The sequence below is a fragment of the Bos indicus genome, chromosome 21 (genome assembly GCF_029378745.1).
Source record: "Bos indicus isolate NIAB-ARS_2022 breed Sahiwal x Tharparkar chromosome 21, NIAB-ARS_B.indTharparkar_mat_pri_1.0, whole genome shotgun sequence".
Classification (NCBI taxonomy): domain Eukaryota; kingdom Metazoa; phylum Chordata; class Mammalia; order Artiodactyla; family Bovidae; genus Bos; species Bos indicus.
The window spans coordinates 7,238,815-7,257,368 of NC_091780.1; the positions used below are offsets into that span (position 1 = coordinate 7,238,815).

The window sequence follows — 18,554 nt, forward strand, 5'->3', positions numbered from 1 at the left end:
ACTGATGACAGAAGCAAGGTTTGATGCTGTAAAGAGCAATATTGCATAGGAACCTGGAATGTTACATCCATGAATCAAAGCAAATTGGAAGTGGTCAAACAGGAGATGACAAGAGTGAACATTGACATTCTAGGAATCAGTGAACTTAGATGGAATGGAATGGGTGAATTTAACTCAGATGACCATTTTATCTACTACTGTGGGCAGAAATCCCTTAGAAGAAATGGACTAGCCATCATAGTCAACAAAAGAGTCAAAATGCAGTACTTGGATGCAATCTCAAAAACGACAGAATGATCTCTGTTCGTTTCCAAGGCAAGCCATTCAATATCACAGTAACCCAAATCTATGCTCCAACCAGTAACTATGAAGAAGCAGAAGCTGAACAGTTCTATGAAGACCTATATGACCTTCTAGAACTAACATCCCCAAAAGATGTCCTTTTCATTATAGCAGACTGCAGTGCAGAAGTAGAAAGTAAAGAAACACCTAGAATAACAGGCAAATTTGGCCTTGGAATATGGAATGAAGCAGGGCAAAGGCTAATAGTGTTTGCCAAGAGAACGCACTGGTCATAGCAAACACCCTCTTCCAACAACACAAGAGAAGACTCTACACATGGACATCATCAGATGGTCAACACCGAAATCAGACTGATTGTATTCTTTGCAGCCAAAGATGGAGAAGCTCTATACAGTCAGCAAAAACAAGACCGGGAGCTGACTGTGGCTCAGATCATGAACTCCTTATTGCCAAATTCAGACTGAAATTGAAGAAAGTGGAGAAAACCACTAGACCATTTGGGTATGACCTAAATCAAATCCCTTATGATTATACAGTGGAAGTGAGAGACAGATTTAAGGGACTAGATCTGATAGACAGAGTGCCTGATGAACTATGGTTGAAGGTTTGTGACACTGTACAGGAGACAGGAATCAAGACTATCCCCAAGAAAAAGAAATGCAAAAAAGCAAAATGGCTGTCTGAGGAGGCCTTACAAATAGCTGTGAAAAGAAGGAAAGCGAAAAGCAAAGGAGAAAAGGAGAGATATATCCATGTAATGTAGACTTCCAAAGAATAGCAAGGAGAGTTAAGAAAGCCTTCCTCAGCAATCAATGCAAAGAAAGAGAGGAAAGCAATAGAATGGGAAAGACTAAAGATGTATGCTTGGGTCACCACAAAGACTTGCAATAGATGTCAAGAAACAGCACACAGTGACTTGGAAATAATTTTCTACCTGGAGGTAATGTGAATTTAGACATTCTTTGCCTTCTAGTTGTGCCAAGGTTGTAGGTTTTATGTTCCTGTTTTTCTACATTTATTTTTGGAGAAATTATGTTGGAAGAGTCAGCATTTATTCAGCCACATTACTCTGATTTCCAAGAATTCCACCTATAAATCTGAATCTTTATTTTGCAACAGGTTTATACATTTTTCTACTTGAGACGTACTTAGCATTTTGTTTTAAATGTTATAAAATTTAAATGTAAGAAATCAACATTAATAAAGCCATTTCAGTATTAGTCAAAATAAACTAATTTTATTTTTACATTTTAATTTTATTCCAGTATTACAGTCACTGTAAAGAAAAAGAACAGGACTAAAGGCTAGCCTACAAAATTCAGTGCCACTATAAACTGAGGTAGATTTTATTTTAATCTAAACCAGCTTTCCTGATTTTGTGTCAAATCTAGAGTAATACAATTCTTTGAATTCAAGAAGGTTAGATTATACCATCTCCAAAAGATCTTTTATATTTTAAATCCCAAGGACCTGAAAAAATTTTACACCATATACATTTAGACATATCTTTATTTCATTGTTGAATTTAAAAGTCCAGGAGAGACTGCAAGTGTTTGTTCTAGCACTTCCAACTCCAGTGGAAGTTGCCACTCAAGTAATAAAACAGAACAAAATGAAAATTAACAACTCTTCTTAGATTCCTCAGGGAGCTGAGGTCCCAGGGCAACTTCTGCCCCACCTGCCAAACTGGAAACAGACAGACAGATACTGTGAACCATAAATCACCAGAGCCATAAACAGAAACCACCACAAGAATCAGTACAAGGGTAGGAAAATCTGAACTCTAATTAGTGAATTGCTGGAGGCTAATTTTGGACAAGTATAAAGATTAACAACTCTAGGGAGACCCAGTTTTGGAGGGCACACCTACACTTACGTGAGTTTTACCCATAGGACCTCTATCAGATTCTCATAGTAAATCAAAATAATCAACTAAGATGATATAAAACAGTCCAAATATATATACAAAGCATGATAAAGAGTAAGGTCCAAGAAAACTGGGGAGTCAAGATATATTATTAGAATAGATTTTAAAAAATCCAGCCATATACTATTTACAGAAATATACCTAAAGTATAAAGATATAGATAGGTTGAATGTAAATGTAGAGAACTAGACCTATCAAGAAAATATTAGCCAAAAGAGAGATGTAGTAGCTATTGTAATGTGAGACAGTAGATTTAAGTAGTTTAAAACAGCATGCCTTACCGAGGAAAGAAAAAGTCAGTACGTATTTTAAAAATTCACCAAGAACATGTAACAATTCTAAATACGTATGAGCCTAATGAAATATTCCCCAATATCTAAAACAGTATGTGTTAAACTAGTAAAATATATACAGAAAATGACAAATCCATTATTGTGGTAAGTGTAATTATTGACAGGTCTCACTGAGCCAAAACCAAATATGTAAATAAAATACAAATAATACAGATAATGAGAACACAAAATAAGACTGAACTAATAGACATGTAGAATCCTGTATGTAACAATTAAAAGAATACACATTTATCTAAAGTTCAATTGGAACATTTACAAGCTGATTATGATTTAGAAAATGAAGCAAGCCTTAAATCATTGTAAAGTGTTCATAATCTACTGGTAAAGGCAAAATAAACTACTGAGAAACACTGAAATAAGTCCTGTCATAAAAGAGTTTACAAAGTGTTTTGGTAAAGACTGAAATATACTATCTGAAACAGATTAAGTACACACAGAATTAATATCTGGAATATATGAAGAACTTCTAAGAAAAAAATCAACAACCCAGCAAAACCACAAAACCACAAACAGGTAATATTTTACCTTCATTAGGCCAAAAAACATGCAAAATAAAATGAAAAAACATAAAGTGAGAAAGAAAGGAAGAAGAAAGGTAAAGTGTACAGGAAGAAGAAATTTTCATAAATTACTACAGTATATCTGGTACAACCACTTGGCGGAGCAACTTGAAAAGCTCACAATAAAATTATGATGGATATATTCAACCCAGCAACTCCTCTAGAATCACAGAGACATGCCCACAGATGTAGCCTGGGCATCATTTCTAACATAACATGCAGCAAAATTTCTAAAAAATTGGAAACAACCTAAATGTTCTCTGATAGAAGTATTGAGAAATGAATTGAGGCACATTCATTCCTACAAACTACTTGTACTACATGAATGAGTAACACAGACAAATGTCTGAAATACTACACTGAGTGAAACAGCAAGTGCAGATGAGAATGCTATTATGTAAGATTCTTAAATTGTGCTGAAATAATAATAGTATGCTTAAATAATACAGAAAATAGAAATTAAATCCATTATGCAAGGTTCCTTTGGGGAAGGAAAGAAGAATGAGACTTGCAAAAATTACAAAGGAAGTACATTTCTAATTTTCTTCTTTTACAAGGAAAGGTATCTGCAGCAAATATGGCAGAATCGACCTACATTGCTTCTGGAAAAGTAACAGTGTTTGAGGTATTGTTCTCTGTATTCTGCCTTAAAATAATTTTTCAACTCATTTTTTTTTTTTTTAAGTATAAGAGGATGTCTGCCTCTAAATGGAGTGACTGGTGGAAGAACAAAGAACCCACTGAGATCAACTATAAAAAACAGTGAAATACACCCAATACATGTTCTAAGACATCAGAAAGCTGCTGAAGCAAGAAGGACTGAAGATGCCAAAACTCTAGAGGGATGACAGACTTCACTTCCAGTTAGAAGCTCCTGGTGAAACTGTGTTTGTCCTTCTTGTCCTTCTAATACTTCTTTTAAAAAAGTAAACTTCATATTAAAATATAACATAAATGAAAACCCACAAACCCGAAGTGTGTGGCTCACTGAATTTTTTTGGGGAAAAAAAAAAAGAACATGGCCTTATATTTAGCATAACCCAGAAACCCTCTTTGTCCTGTCTCCCAGTCATTATTACCTTGTCTCAAGTAAGGTCAGAAACCCAGCCTCTAGCACCACAGATTAACTATGCCTATTGTTGAATTTTTTTATGAATAGCTTGTGTGTTTTTTTGTGCTTTCCTGGGATGATTTTTGCAATAAAACGGACAGGGCCAACAGAGTATCCATCTGAAAAGTGGCAAATTTTGACCCCTCCACCTCAAACCACATAAAAACCAAGTTCCAAACAAAGAATAGATCTAAAACCCAAAAGCCTATTTACAAGAGAAAAATATGTATATATATACATATATACACACACAGACTGTGTTCTTTCCACACAATGGAATATTATACATCAACGAAAATTTACTAAGTATCTCCATGCAACAATAACAGTGAAGAATTTCACAAACATAATGCTGCACAAAGAACGCATGCTGTTCCAATGATATGAAGTGTGATATTTATCTTATGAGCTCAAAAACTCTAGTAACTCAAAACTCTATTTGCTATTACTGCTTGATCTGTGGAAGAAAAGCAGTAACAAACCTAGACACTATTAAAAAGCAGAGACATTACTTTGCCTACAAAGTTCCATATAGTCAAAGTCATGGTTTTTCCAGCAGTCACATAAGGATGTGACTACTGTATGTAGAACAGAATCAAAGGGCAAAAAGATATACTGAAAAATGAACTCCCTGGGTCAATAGGTGTCCAATATGCTACTGCAGAAGAGGGGAGAAATAACTCCAGAAAGAATGAAGAGACTAAGCCAAAGCAAAAACAATGTCCAGCTGTGGATGTGACTGGTGATGGAGGTAAAGTCTGATGCTGTTAAGAACAATACTGCATAGGAACCTGGAATGTTAGGTCCACAAATCAAGATAAATTGGAAATGGTCAAACAGGAGATGGTAAGAGTGACCATCGACATTTTAGGAATCAGTGAACTAAAATGGACCAGAAAGGGTGAATTTAACTCAGATGACCATTTTATCTACTACTGTGGACAAGAATCCTTTAGAAGAAATAGAGTAGCCTTAATAGTCAACAAAAGAGTCCAAAATGCAGTACTTGGGTGCAATCTCAAAAACAACAGAATGATCTCTGTTCATTTCCAGGACAGGGAAGCCTAGTGTACTGCAGTCCATGGGGCTTCAAAGAGTTGTACACGAATAAGCAACTGAACTGAAACCTACACAATGGATGGTACCAGTAGAACTGCAGTGATTTTACTTTGCTATGTTGCTTATCTGTGTTTCTATAATTAACAAAACGATTTCTATAATAATAATAAAAAAGTTACTTTAAAGCATATGATGGAAAGTCAGAAATTTTGGTAACTAAATTTTTTAATGTAGTCTAGAAATAAAAATATTTAGACTTAATTAAATTAAAACACCATTCTATTCTACACCTTTTTAAAAAAATTTACATCTATTAAAATAGATAAGTTAAAATTTTCATTTACCTGTCGGTTCCTTTCATCCATTATGCGTGTGATTTGTATTTTCTTCCGCCCCATTTTCAGTCACCTTTCCTTCCTTGTAGTCCAAATATTTAAATCAAAAATTAATTTTCTTTAATACCCTAATGCATGGTACACTGCTTCTATTACTTCAGCTTCTAGTTGGAGGGCTATAGCCAAAATTTTCTGTAAGATCTGAAAGAAAACACAAATTAGAAAATTTACATTCTGTAGCACATCGTGCAAATGCTTTACAAATTTTAAACCTGCCTTTGACTATATTATTAGTTGAAATTTTTCACTACATAAAATCAGTAAACAAGTTGAAACCTTGTTAATTTTACCACTAAAATATCTCCTGAACTTTTTCATGCCCCTAATTCTGGCTAAAACAACGTAATTATAACAATTATAACCTTTAAGTTTTTCCTTAATGCATATAATAACAGCAAATATTCTTAATGGCTTTTGATGGCTCCCATGTCAAAGGATGAACTCATAAATCTACATGTGTAGTCCCAATCTGCTTTTACAAATTCTTCCTGCAAACTGCCCTAGCTACTAACAAAATTACTATTTGTCAATCCACAAAGACATTATATGCTTTCATAATAATACATACCTAAATGAAACTATTCCTTTAGCCATTTAATTAACTCTTCCTCATCAATCAAGATTCAGTTCAAATGTCATCACTCTGGATGAATAAAAGGCCAATAGCCCTTCGTAGAATAAACCACAGCATCTTATTTTGTACATAAGTTCCAAAATCATTTACCTCTCAGACTGTGAATCTTTCAAGAATAACGATTTTTTCCCCCATTTATCTCTACAGTAGAATGACTGGCAATGATATAATTTGTTATGCTCTGAACGATAGTTTCATCAAAAACACAATGCTATTAAAACTTAAGTAATAAAATATTTACAGAGGGATGGGAGACAAATCTTAAAACACAGTAATGTTTTTAAGTAATGTTTTAAACAAAACTTAAAACACAGTAAAGATTCAGGGGAATCTTTTGAAGTATTTTTTAACACTGTACATGTAACTCTACAGAACTTTAACTGTACCGTGCAAATCCAGGGTTTGATTAAATTTGGCTTTTGCTCAAAAGCGGTGAGCTTTCAATTTTTATTATTATCTCAGCATTTCTTCCATTTCTTCCTTTATTCATCCTGTTATTTCATTTATACATATATTAATTGATAATCTATTAATAACTAATAACCTATGCAAAACAGGTACTTTGAAATACTGAACGAGGTACCTGTGATAAAATAGTCAAGGAAAAAAGGCAAAATTTCTAACCTCACAGTTCAGAGTCTAGTAGGGGCAGACATTAGTCAAACCATCATAAAAATGGGTAGGTATAAAAACTCATTTATCTGACCTAAATTCATGGTCAGGGCAGGCTTCACTGAGAACTGCTTCATACTCAAACCTGAGTATGCAGGTGTTTATACCAGACAGAGAATAGTATGTGCAAAAACTCTGTGCCAAGAAAGAGCAAGAAATATGAGAGGAACTGAAGGATGGCTAGTAACTTGTATGAATCAATCAAACAAGTAGCTGTGCTGTAGAATGTCTGCTTCTTTACAGACTATAATATAAACCATAGAAGTTGGCTTATTCCAAATCATGTTCCCTAACAGATGACAGGGCACCCAATTCCCATTATGAAAACTTGCACTGTAGCAAGCAAGACAAATATTCACACATTTCACCACTGAGATAATACGTTAAATTCTATAAGGTATATGCACTGTATTATCTTGTATGATCTGTAAAATTCTAAACATATCTGAGCATTTTGCTTTTGACAATGGTAGAGTAGGTTGCTTTAAACCACTATGTCCCTGAGTATCACTAGAAAAGCAGAGCAAAAAGTAATCTGTTTAAAACCGAAGAACTTTCAAGACAGTGAGAATTTGCACAGAAATTCTTCTGAGACCTAGATGAAACAGGTGGGACCAGACTTAAGACTCACTGATTCTTAAAACATCAGCTGAGAGTCTGAGAAGCTAAGCAGAGCTTTCAACAGTTCTTTGCATAGGGGCACAAAAATTCAATTCAGGGTCTAGTCAGGAGGAATAGCTTCAGTAAACACATCGGGAAGCTGGAGAGAATCCAGAGGACTATACCCTATTGTATAAAGGTAAACCAGAAAGAGGCCATGCAAGGAAAGAATCGCTTCAAATCATTTCAATCTGACCATATTAAGGTAATGTAGGCTAAACCTAGAATCATTAGCCTAGCTGCATACCAACAAAATCTTTCCAAAAGGTTCTGGCAAAAGTAAATCTTATCAGCAAAAAGACCCCAAATTTAAGTTATCTTACCATTTTTCACATAAAAGTCTACAGAAAAAAACCCAATGAAGATCTGACTGAAAACCAAGATTTTAAAATAGCACTACAAATAGACCCATAGTAGATCCAGATAATGGTGCCAGCAGAAAACAGTTTTAATGCACTATTGACCAGAGTCACATTAACACATCTTTTGTTACCTGGAAGTTATTGATCGGAGATGTTTCAATATTCATATATAACAAATCATCAACCACAGGAGTTAGTTTCTGCAAAAATCCGGCAGCACCATGTCATAAAATAAGCTACTTTAATGTGTTAAAAGGAGTTTGTTTGTTTTTTAAGAATTTTAAACAATGCTGCTGCTGCTAAGTCACTTCAGTCGTGTCCGACTCTGTGTGACCCCATAGACGGCAGCCCACCAGGCTCCTCCGTCCCTGGGATTCTCCAAGCAAGAACACTGGAGTGGGTTGCCATTTTCTTCTCCAATGCATGAAAGTGAAAAGTGAAAGTGATGTTGCTCAGTCATGTCCGACTCTTAGCAACCCCATGGACTGCAGCCTACCAGGCTCCTCCGTCCATGGGATTTTCCAGGCAAGAGTACTGGAGTGGGGTGCCATTGCCTTCTCCGAAACAATGCTAAAAACATGGAAAACAAAAAATTGAAAAATACAATTTTAAAAACAGAAATTAAGAAACTGATGGATGACTTTAACATTAGGTTAGATACAACTGAAGAATGATCCAGAAGACAGAAAAGAAAAACATACTTACCCTGAGGCCCAAAAAGACACAAAAATGGGAAATACATGAAAAAATATGACACATGAAGAAAAGGTCCAAAATACACGTAACTAGAATCCAGAAAGAAGGTAACCACATAGGAGGGAGAAAAAAATACTTAAGGGCCTGATAGTTTAAAACTTAAAAACACAAAGGAAAACTGAACAATAACATCAAGCCAGATTCAAGATCTAAACTCCCAAGCATAACAAATACACAGAAAACCACACTTAGGCAAATCAAAGTAAAGGGGGAAGGTGGAGGAATGGACAGAAAAAAAAGAGACAGAAACAGCTGCAACAGACCTAAAAAGCAGCCAGAATAAATTAAAGAATATTATCTCTAAGAGTAACAGTAAGATATAGCTGGCTTTGAATAAATAATGGAAGCCAGAGGAAAACAAAATGATGTCCTCAAAGTGCTGGAAACAGGGGAAATGTCAAAACAGAATCCTATATGTGAAAAAATACCCTTCAGAAATGAAGACAAAATAGAGACATTTTTAGTCAAACAGAATCAGAGAATCTATCACCAGGAAGCACTAAAGAGACTTCTTCACGTAGAAGGAGAAGAGGGCTTCCAGATGCAGCTTGGATATACACCAAGAAATGAAATACATTGAACAGGGTAAATCTGTAACTCTAAATGAATACTGACTAAACAGAATAATGACAATATTTTGTCGAATTTAAAATATTACAATGCACAACAATAACAGTACATAATTTCTGGAGGGGTAATATTAATAAGCTAAAGAGTTCTAAAACCTTTCAATGACTAGGAAATGGAAAAAGTTCTCATTTACTTCAAATTTCAGTACATGAAAGATGTATGTGGTAATCTCTGGGATAACCACAGGGAGGTCAATTAGAGTATATATAGTTGTTCCTCGGTATTTATTCCAGGAACCTCAGTTCAGTTCAGTCGCTCAGTCATGTCCAACTCTTTACGACCCCATGAATCGTAGCACACAAGGCCTCCCTGTCTATCACCAACTCCTGGAGTTCACTCAAACTCCTGTCCATAGAGTCGGTGATGCCATCCAGCCATCTCATCCTCTGTCGTCCCCTTCTCCTCCTGCCCCCAATCCCTCCCAGCATCAGGGTCTTTTCCAATGAGTCAACGCTTTGCATGAGGTGGCCAAACAAAGGAGTTTCAGCTTTACCATCAGTCCTTCCAATGAACACCCAGGACTGATCTCCTTTAGAATGGACTGGTTGGATCTCCTTGCAGTCCAAGGGACTCTCAAGAGTCTTCTCCAACACCACAGTTCAAAAGCATCAATTCTTCGGTGCTCAGCTTTCTTCACAGTCCAACTCTCACATCCATACATGACCACTGGAAAAACCATAGCCTTGACTAGACGGACCTTTGTTGGCAAAGGAATGTCTCTGCTTTTGAATACACTGTCTAGGTTAGTCATAACTTTCCTTCCAAGGAGTAAGTGTCTTTTAATTTCATGGCTGCAGTCACCATCTGCAGTGATTTTGGAGCCCCCCAAAATAAAGTCTGACACTGTTTCCACTGTTTCCCCATCTATTTCCCATGAAGTGATGGGACCAGATGCCACGGTCTTAGTTTTCTGAATGTTGAGCTTTAAGCCAACTTTTTCACTCTCCTCTTTCACTTTCATCATGAGGCTTTTTAGTTCCTTTTCACTTTCTGCCATAAGGGTGGTGTCATCTGCATATCTGAGGTTATTGATATTTCTCCCAGTAATCTTGATTCCAGCTTGTACTTCTTCCAGCCCAGCGTTTCTCATGATGTACTCTGCATATAAGTTAAATAAGCAGGGTGACAATATACCGCCTTGACGTATTCCTTTTCCTATTTGGAACCAGTCTGTTGTTCCATGGCCAGTTCTAACTGTTGCTTCCTGACCTGCATATAGGTTTCTCAAGAGGCAGGTCAGGTGGTCTGGTATTTCCATCTCTTTCAGAATTTTCCACAGTTTATTGTGATCCACACAGTCAAAGGCTTTGGCATAGTCAATAACGCAGAAATAGATGTTTTTCTGGAACTCTCTTGCTTTTTTGATGATCCAGTGGATGTTGGCAATTTGGTCTCTGGTTCCTCTGCCTTTTCTAAAATCAGCTTGAACATCTGGAAGTTCATGGTTCACGTATTGCTGAAGCCTGGCTTGGAGAATTTTGAGCATTACTTTACTAGTTTGGGAGATGAGTGCAATTGTGTGGTAGTTTGAGCATTCTTCGGCATTGTCTTTCTTTGGGACTGGAATGACAACTGACCTTTTCCAGTCCTGTGGCCACTGCTGAGTTTTCCAAATTTGCTGGCATATTGTGTGCAGCACTTTCAAAGCATCATCTTTCAGGATTTGAAATAGCTCAACTGAAATTCCATCACCTCCACTAGCTTTGTTCATAGTGATGCTTTCTAAGGCCGACTTGACTTCACACTCCAGGATGTTTGGCTCTAGGTGAGTGATCCACACCATCATGATTATCTGGATCGTGAAGACCTTTTTTTACAGTTCTTCTGTGTATTCTTGCCGCCTCGTCTTAATATCTTCTGCTTCTGTTAGGTCCATATCATTTCTGTCCTTTATCGAGCCCATCTTTGCATGAAATGTTCCCCTGGTATCTCTAATATTCTTGAAGAGATCTCTAGTCTCTCCCATTCTGTTGTTTTCCTCTATTTCTTTGCATTGATCGCTGAGGAAGGCTTTCTTATCTCTCCTTCCTATTCTTTGGAACTCTGCATTCAGATGCTTGTATCATTCCTTTCTCCTTTGTTTTTTTTTTGTTTTTTAGCAATATTTTTATTTTTTATTTTTTTTAACTTACATTTTATTTTTAAACTCTCCTTTGCTTTTTGCTTCTCTTCTTTTCACAGCTATTTGTAAGGCCTTCCCAGACAGCCATTTTGCTTTTTTGCATTTCTTTTCCATGGGGATGGTCTTTGTCCCTGTCTCCTGTATAATGTTGCGAACCTCTGTCCATAGTTCATCAGGCACTCTATCTATCAGATCTAGTCCCTTAAATCTATTTCTCACTTCCACTGTATAATCATAAAGGATTTGATTTAGGTCATACCTGAATAGTCTAGTGGTTTTCCCTACTTTCTTCAATTTCAGTCTGAATTTGGCAATAAGGAGTTGATGGTCTGAGCTGCAGTCAGCTCCCGGTCTTGGTTTTTGCTGACTGTATAGAGCTTCTCCATCTTTGGCTGCAAAGAATATAATCAATCTGATTTCAGTGTTGACCATCTGGTGATGTCCATGTGTAGAGTCTTCTCTTGTGTTGCTGGAAGAGGGTGTTTGTTATGACCAGTGCATTCTTTTGGCAAACTCTATTAGTCTTTGCCCTGCTTCATTCCGTATTCCAAGGCCAATTTTGCCTGTTACCCCAGGTGCTTCTTGGCATTCCAGTCCCCTACAATGAAAAGGACATCTTTTATGGGTGTTAGTTCTAAAAGGTCTTGTAGGTCTTCATAGAACCGTTCAATTTCAGCTTCTTCAGCGTTACTGGTTGGGGCATAGGCTTGGATTACCGTGATACTTAATGGTTTGCCTTGGAAACGAACAGAGGTCAGTCTGTCGTTTTTGAGACTGCATCCAAGTACTGCATTTTGGACTCTTTTGTCAACCATGATGGCTACTCCATTTCTTCTAAGGGATTTCTGCCCAGAGTAGTAGATATAATGGTTATCTGAGTTAAATTCACCCATTCCAGTCTATTTTATTTGAGGTTGCTAAAGTCTCTTATCCTGGGTTTGATCCCTGGGTAGGGAAGATCCCCTGGAGAAGGAAATGGCAACCCACTCCAGTATTCTTGCCTGGAAAATCCCATGGACTGAGGAGCCTGGTAGGGTACAGTCCATGGGATTGCAAAGAGTCTGACAGGACTGAGTGACTTCAATGGCATAGCATATGCATAAAAACCACACATCCTCTCATATACTTTAAGTCATTCTTATTTTACTTATAATACCTATTAAATGTAAATGCTATTAGTTTCTGGCATGGGGTAAATTCAAGTTTTGCTCTGAGGATTTTTCTGGAATTTTTTCTGGGACATCTTCAATCCATAGTTGATTGGATCCACAGGTACAAAGTCTGTGGATATGAAGGGCTAACTGTATAGCTAACAAAGCTATTAATAACAGAGGGGGGAAAAGGATCAATAAATAATCCAGATTAGATTTTTTTTAAACCTAATTATAAAGTGATTATAGAGAATACATCTAAAATATGGGATTATGGAAAGAATAAGCATAAATAAAGATATATTTTGTAAGACACAAACCACAAGAAAGGTTGTGGGGCTATACTCTATCACAGAAAACTTTAATGCATGAGGAAGATATTTATAGATACATGGGTATAAATATAGTGGAATACTTCATTATAATAATTGTTCAATTTACCAGGAAGGCACCACAATTCCAAATTTGAATGTACCTAATAACACCAGAAGTCAGGTATCTTTTCCTGAAGAGCAGATATTCTTTGCAAAATCCTAATCAGAAGCTTGTTTTTTCCTACTTTTAACATGAAAAATCATATAACATATCAACTAAAACTCCCCAATCACTTCTAATTTAAACTTTAACTACATCTTTTGGGCTTCCCTAGTAGCTCAGATGGTAAAGCATATGCCTGCAATGCAGGAGACCTGGGTTCGATCCCAAGGTCAGGCAGATCCCCTAGTGAAGGAAATGGCAACCCACTCTAGTATTCTTGCCTGGAGAATCCCATGCACAGAAGAGCCTGGTGGGCTACAATCCATGGGGTCACATAAAGTTGGACACGAGTGAGTGCCTAACACACACAAATATATAAAATATCCATTTATCATAGTAAATTATCATGGTTATGATGTAAAATGCACATTATATGACATCACATGCAGTAAGTTTGCTTTCCTTCTACACAATTTAACATTTTCTCAACACGTTTGGTGCATTATACAAATCTATGCAAAATCAAGGGCCAAATATGCAAGGCAACTAGAAATTTATTCAAGATAAACACACACAGCAGATAACAGCTCAAAGACTCACCATCCTGAGCCTGACTTAATTCTGCCATACTATCTTTCTTACTGCCAGCAACATTAGAGATGCACAATCCTTTTGTTTTGTTGTTGTTCAGCTGCTAAGTCGTGTCTGACTCTGTGACCCCATGGACCGCAACACACCAGGCTTCCCTATCCTTCACTATCTCCCAGAGTTGGCTCAAACTCATGTCCATTGAGTTGGTGATGCTATCCAACCATCTCATCTCTGTCATCCCCTTCTCCTTTTGGAGACACTCAGCAGATGCTTCAAAACGTCTACAAGTGCTTCTAATATTTTAGAAATTTCATTTGGAGGGTAATTTGTGTCCTTCCTCATAGACTAATTTGTTAAAATATTGCATTAAATTTTATAGATGTAAAAACCATTTTTTCCTAAATAAACTAATAAACAAGGATATGTTATATAAAGCCAACGTGAATAGAACTACGTGAAGTCCACAATTCTAACAAGTGCATTTTAACACAGCTTTCTCAGTAATTTAAGGAACAAACATACCAAAACAAGAACAAGCAGACCAGAAGACACAGGAAAAAATTTATAATGAACAACCTGACATATAGAAACTATACCTAACAAATGCAGAAAATAACATTCTTGGTAAATGCATAAAAAGCATTTACCAAAAGTGACCACAAACTGGAGCAAAACTAGGTGTTAACAAATTTCAAAGGACAGGCATGTCTGTAATCTCAGACAAATTAAGCCATGAATTGATAACAATATAAGAAAATCCTTATATATATGAACATTAAATAATAAAACTCTAAACAGCCCATGAGTAAAAGGAGAAATCATAGGGAGAGCTAAAACAAATTTTTAATGGAATGTTTTTAAAATACTTCCTATCAAAATGTATAGGACATAGCTGAAACTGTTCTTAAGAAGAAAATTTTTAGCTTTAAAATATATATTCAGTAGAAAGGCCAAAAACTACTGTTCTAAGTAACCATCTGAAAGAGGTACAAAAAAAAAAAAAAACTGAACTCCAAAACAGAATAAATGATAAAGTAAAGGTAAGAGCTGGATCATCAAAAAAAGCAAGAGAGTTCCAGAAAAACATATATTTCTGCTTTATTGACTATGCCAAAGCCTTTGACTGTGTGGAAAATTCTGAAAGAGGTGGAAATACCAGACCACCTGACCTGCCTCTTGAGAAACCTATATGCAGGTCAGGAAGCAACAGTTAGAACTGGACATAGAACAACAGACTGGTTCCAAATAGGAAAAGGAGTACGTCAAGGCTGTACACTGTCACCCTGCTTCTTTAACTTCTATGCAGAGTACATCATGAGAAACGCTGGGCTGGAAGAAGTACAAGCTGGAATCAAGACTGCTGGGAGAAATACCAATAACCTCAGATACGCAGATGACACCACCCTTATGGCAGAAAGTAAAGAGGAACTAAAGAGCCTCTTGAAAGTGAAAGAGGAGAGTGAAAAAGTTGGCTTAAAGCTCAACATTCAGAAAACTAAGATCGTGGCATCTGGTTCCATCACTTCATGGGAAATAGATGGGGAAACAGTGGAAACAGTGTCAGACTTTATTTGGGGGCTGGGGGGGGGGCGCTCCAAAATCACTGCAGATGGTGATTGCAGCCATGAAATTAAAAGACACTTACTCCTTGGAAGGAAAGTTATGACTAACCTAGACAGCATATTCAAAAGCAGAGACATTCCTTTACCAACAAAGGTCCGTCTAGTCAAGGCTATGGTTTTTCCAGTGGTCATGTATGGATGCGAGAGTTGGACTGTGAAGAAAGCTGAGTGCCGAAGAATTGATGCTTTTGAACTGTGGTGTTGGAGAAGACTCCTGAGAGTCCCTTGGACAGCAAGGAGATCCAACCAGTCCATTCTAAAGGAGATCAGTCCTGGGTGTTCATTGGAAGGACTGATGCTGAAGCTGAAACTCCAATACTTTGGCCACCTCGTGCAAAGAGTTGACTCATTAGAAAAGACCCTGATGCTGGGAGGGATTGGGGGCAGGAGGAGAAGGGGACGACAGAGACTGAGATGGCTGGATGGCATCACTGACTCGATGGACGTGAGTTTGAGTGAACTCAGGGAGTTGGTGATGGACAGGGAGGCCTGACGTGCTGCAATTCATGGGGTCGCAATGAGTCGGACATGACTGAGCGACTGAACTGAACTGAACTGAAAGGTAAGAGCAAAAAGTAACGAAACAGAAAATAAACATACAACAGAGAGCGACAAAGCGAAAAGTTAGTTATTTAAAAAACTGGTATTAATTGATAAACTTCTGAAAAGAGTAATAGAGGAATAAAGGAAGCAATACAAAACCTATCTGGTCCCAAAAGTGTTACATAAAGAAACTAGACTGTCCTATAACATACATTTATCACATGAAAATTCATACAAACAATAAAAAATGTGACAGTACAGTAAATTATGTATTAGCATGAAATTAAATTAGCATGTATAACTCTAACCACTACCTGCTGTTATGTCCAGCTCACACACTCGAATAACCTAATTCCAACAATCTTTTGATCCCAGTAGGTCCTACAATTTATTAAGCTTGTCACATTTTACTGTCCCTCATCCACTTTATGTGGATATAGCTCCTTACCCAGTTTAATTTTCATACATTCTTACTCCTTTGGCTCAGGCTATCCCTCCTCTGCCCATATTTCCTGGGGAAAAACTCACCCCTGGCAAGGACAGCTTACTCCCATGTAGCTGAATATGGCTGAAAAACAAACAACCATGCTAATTATAATTACTCTGACTAAACTCATGAAGATCATGAACCTCAAACCTTAAATATTCCCTTCATACTGCCTAGCAATCTTCTATTTCCCAATTTCCTAGCTGATTATTTAATACCATATTATATGTCCTCACATCTACAACACTCATCCTTAACCTTCACACAGGTGATGACTTTGCTACCTACTCTATTGACAGGAACAACAACAAAAAGCGCAATCAGAACAGAAACTCTTCAAATCCCTGCTATCACAACTATCAACCCACCAGAATCTATCTCATATACTCTGCCTTCCTTCTTTTTAAAATCTTGGCTCAAACAATTCTTCTTTTCTTTCCTTCAACGTCAATTTTTTCTTCTATACTGAAGAGTTCCCAGTGGCAAAAAAATAAAAGATGCTATTATTTCACTTACCTAAAACAAAACACAGAAAACAAACAAAACATTTTGGTCTTGAGAAACATTTAAAATACATTAAATGATAAATTAATGTTTGCTGATTGTCAGAAGTTCCAATTCTGTAAAGATGTCAATTCTCCCCAAATTAAGACTCCACGCAATCCCAGTCAAAACACCAGCAGGTTTTCTTTTACCATACGCAGAAACTGACAATATTAATCTAAAATTCACTTGGAAATACAAAGTTATAAGACTAGTGAAGGCTACCTTGAAGGATAAAGCTTAAAGACTCACATATCATCATTTACCACAGTGGTCCCCAACCCCCGGGTCACAGACTGCTACTAGTCTGTGGCCTGTTAAGAACTGGGCCACACAACAGGAGGTGAGTGGAGAGGAAGCCAGTGAAGCTTCATCTGTATTCACGGCCACTCTTCACTGCTCGCATTACCACCTGAGCTCTACCTCCTGTCAGATCGGAAGCAGCATTAGCTTCTCATAGGAGAGCAAACCCTACTGTGAACTGTGCATACAAGGGACTTAGGCTGTGCACTCCTTATGAGAATCTAAAGCCTGATGATCTGAGGTGGAGCTGAGGCACTGCGGAGGGACTGCAAACGCAGATTATTAGCAGAGAGGTTTGACTGCAGAGTCATAATAAATCAACTTCTTCCAGATTCATATCAAAACCCAATCAGTGAGTGGCAAGTGACAGTCAAGCTGCACCTGGTGGCAGGCTATATAGTGGCAAGTGAGTTGATGTACTTCCTTGTACAGCTGCATCTGGGGCCAGGCTTTAAGGCAGAATCCAATATTATTTTACTCTGTGCATGGCCTGCCCATTATTTTATCTACCTCTTCCATCTGCATCTCTTTCCTGCACTGCACACTTGTCTCAGTCATAGTTTTGGTAAGCCCACTAGCTAATCCTAGCCAAAATGAGTAAAAAAGAAAAAAACCACTGGAAGGCCTCTTTGCAAAGGGGGAAAGATCTAGTGATGAGACAGCAGAAGATTCTAAGACTGTTAACAAAATGAAAACTGCATTTAAAAGGAAATACCAAGAGTCCTATTTAAATTACGGTTTCATTGCAACAGGTGATTCACATTCTCCAAGCCTGCTTTGCATAGTATGTGGCAACTGGCTACACAACAAAGCCATGAAACATTCCAAACTGCTCTGCCTCCTGGAGACCAAGCACCCTGCATTAAGACAAGTCTTTAGAATTTTTCAAAAAAAACACTGTGAACACAAAGAACAGGAACAATCATTGAAGGCCACCACTTCTTCAAATGTGTCTGCACTAAGAGCATCATTCTTAATGGTTTATCTCATTGCTAAAGCTAAGAAGCCCCTTACTAATGGTGAAGAGTTGATCCTGCCTGCTGATGAGGACATTCATTGTGAATTTTCAGCAGAGGCTGCAGTTTAAAAGGTAAAACGTGTTCTTTTTTTTTTTGACTAGCACCAAAACTAGACAAACTGATGAAACAGCAAAGAATACTGAGGCACAGTTGTCAGGGATGGTTAATGAGTCACGTGGTACTCAACTGAGGTTGACAAGTCTACTAGTGTTGACAGCAAGACAATAATGCTTGTTTTCATGCAATATATTTTTCAGGAGGATATGCAAGAGGA

At 37.3% G+C, this 18,554-nt stretch overlaps 1 protein-coding gene across 9 annotated transcripts in view; it reads right to left on the minus strand.

Annotated features, from left to right (window-relative positions):
• The window catches only part of MEF2A (myocyte enhancer factor 2A), a 179,955-nt gene that overhangs the window by 81,113 nt on the left and 80,288 nt on the right, over positions 1-18,554 (minus strand). For all 9 annotated transcript variants that reach the window (XM_019983504.2, XM_070775017.1, XM_070775019.1 and 6 more), the window contains one exon: positions 5,658-5,849. In XM_019983504.2, coding sequence (XP_019839063.1) covers positions 5,658-5,711 — 54 coding nt within the window. In that variant the 5' untranslated portion in view covers positions 5,712-5,849. Of the gene's footprint in view, positions 1-5,657; positions 5,850-18,554 lie in introns of those variants that run through there.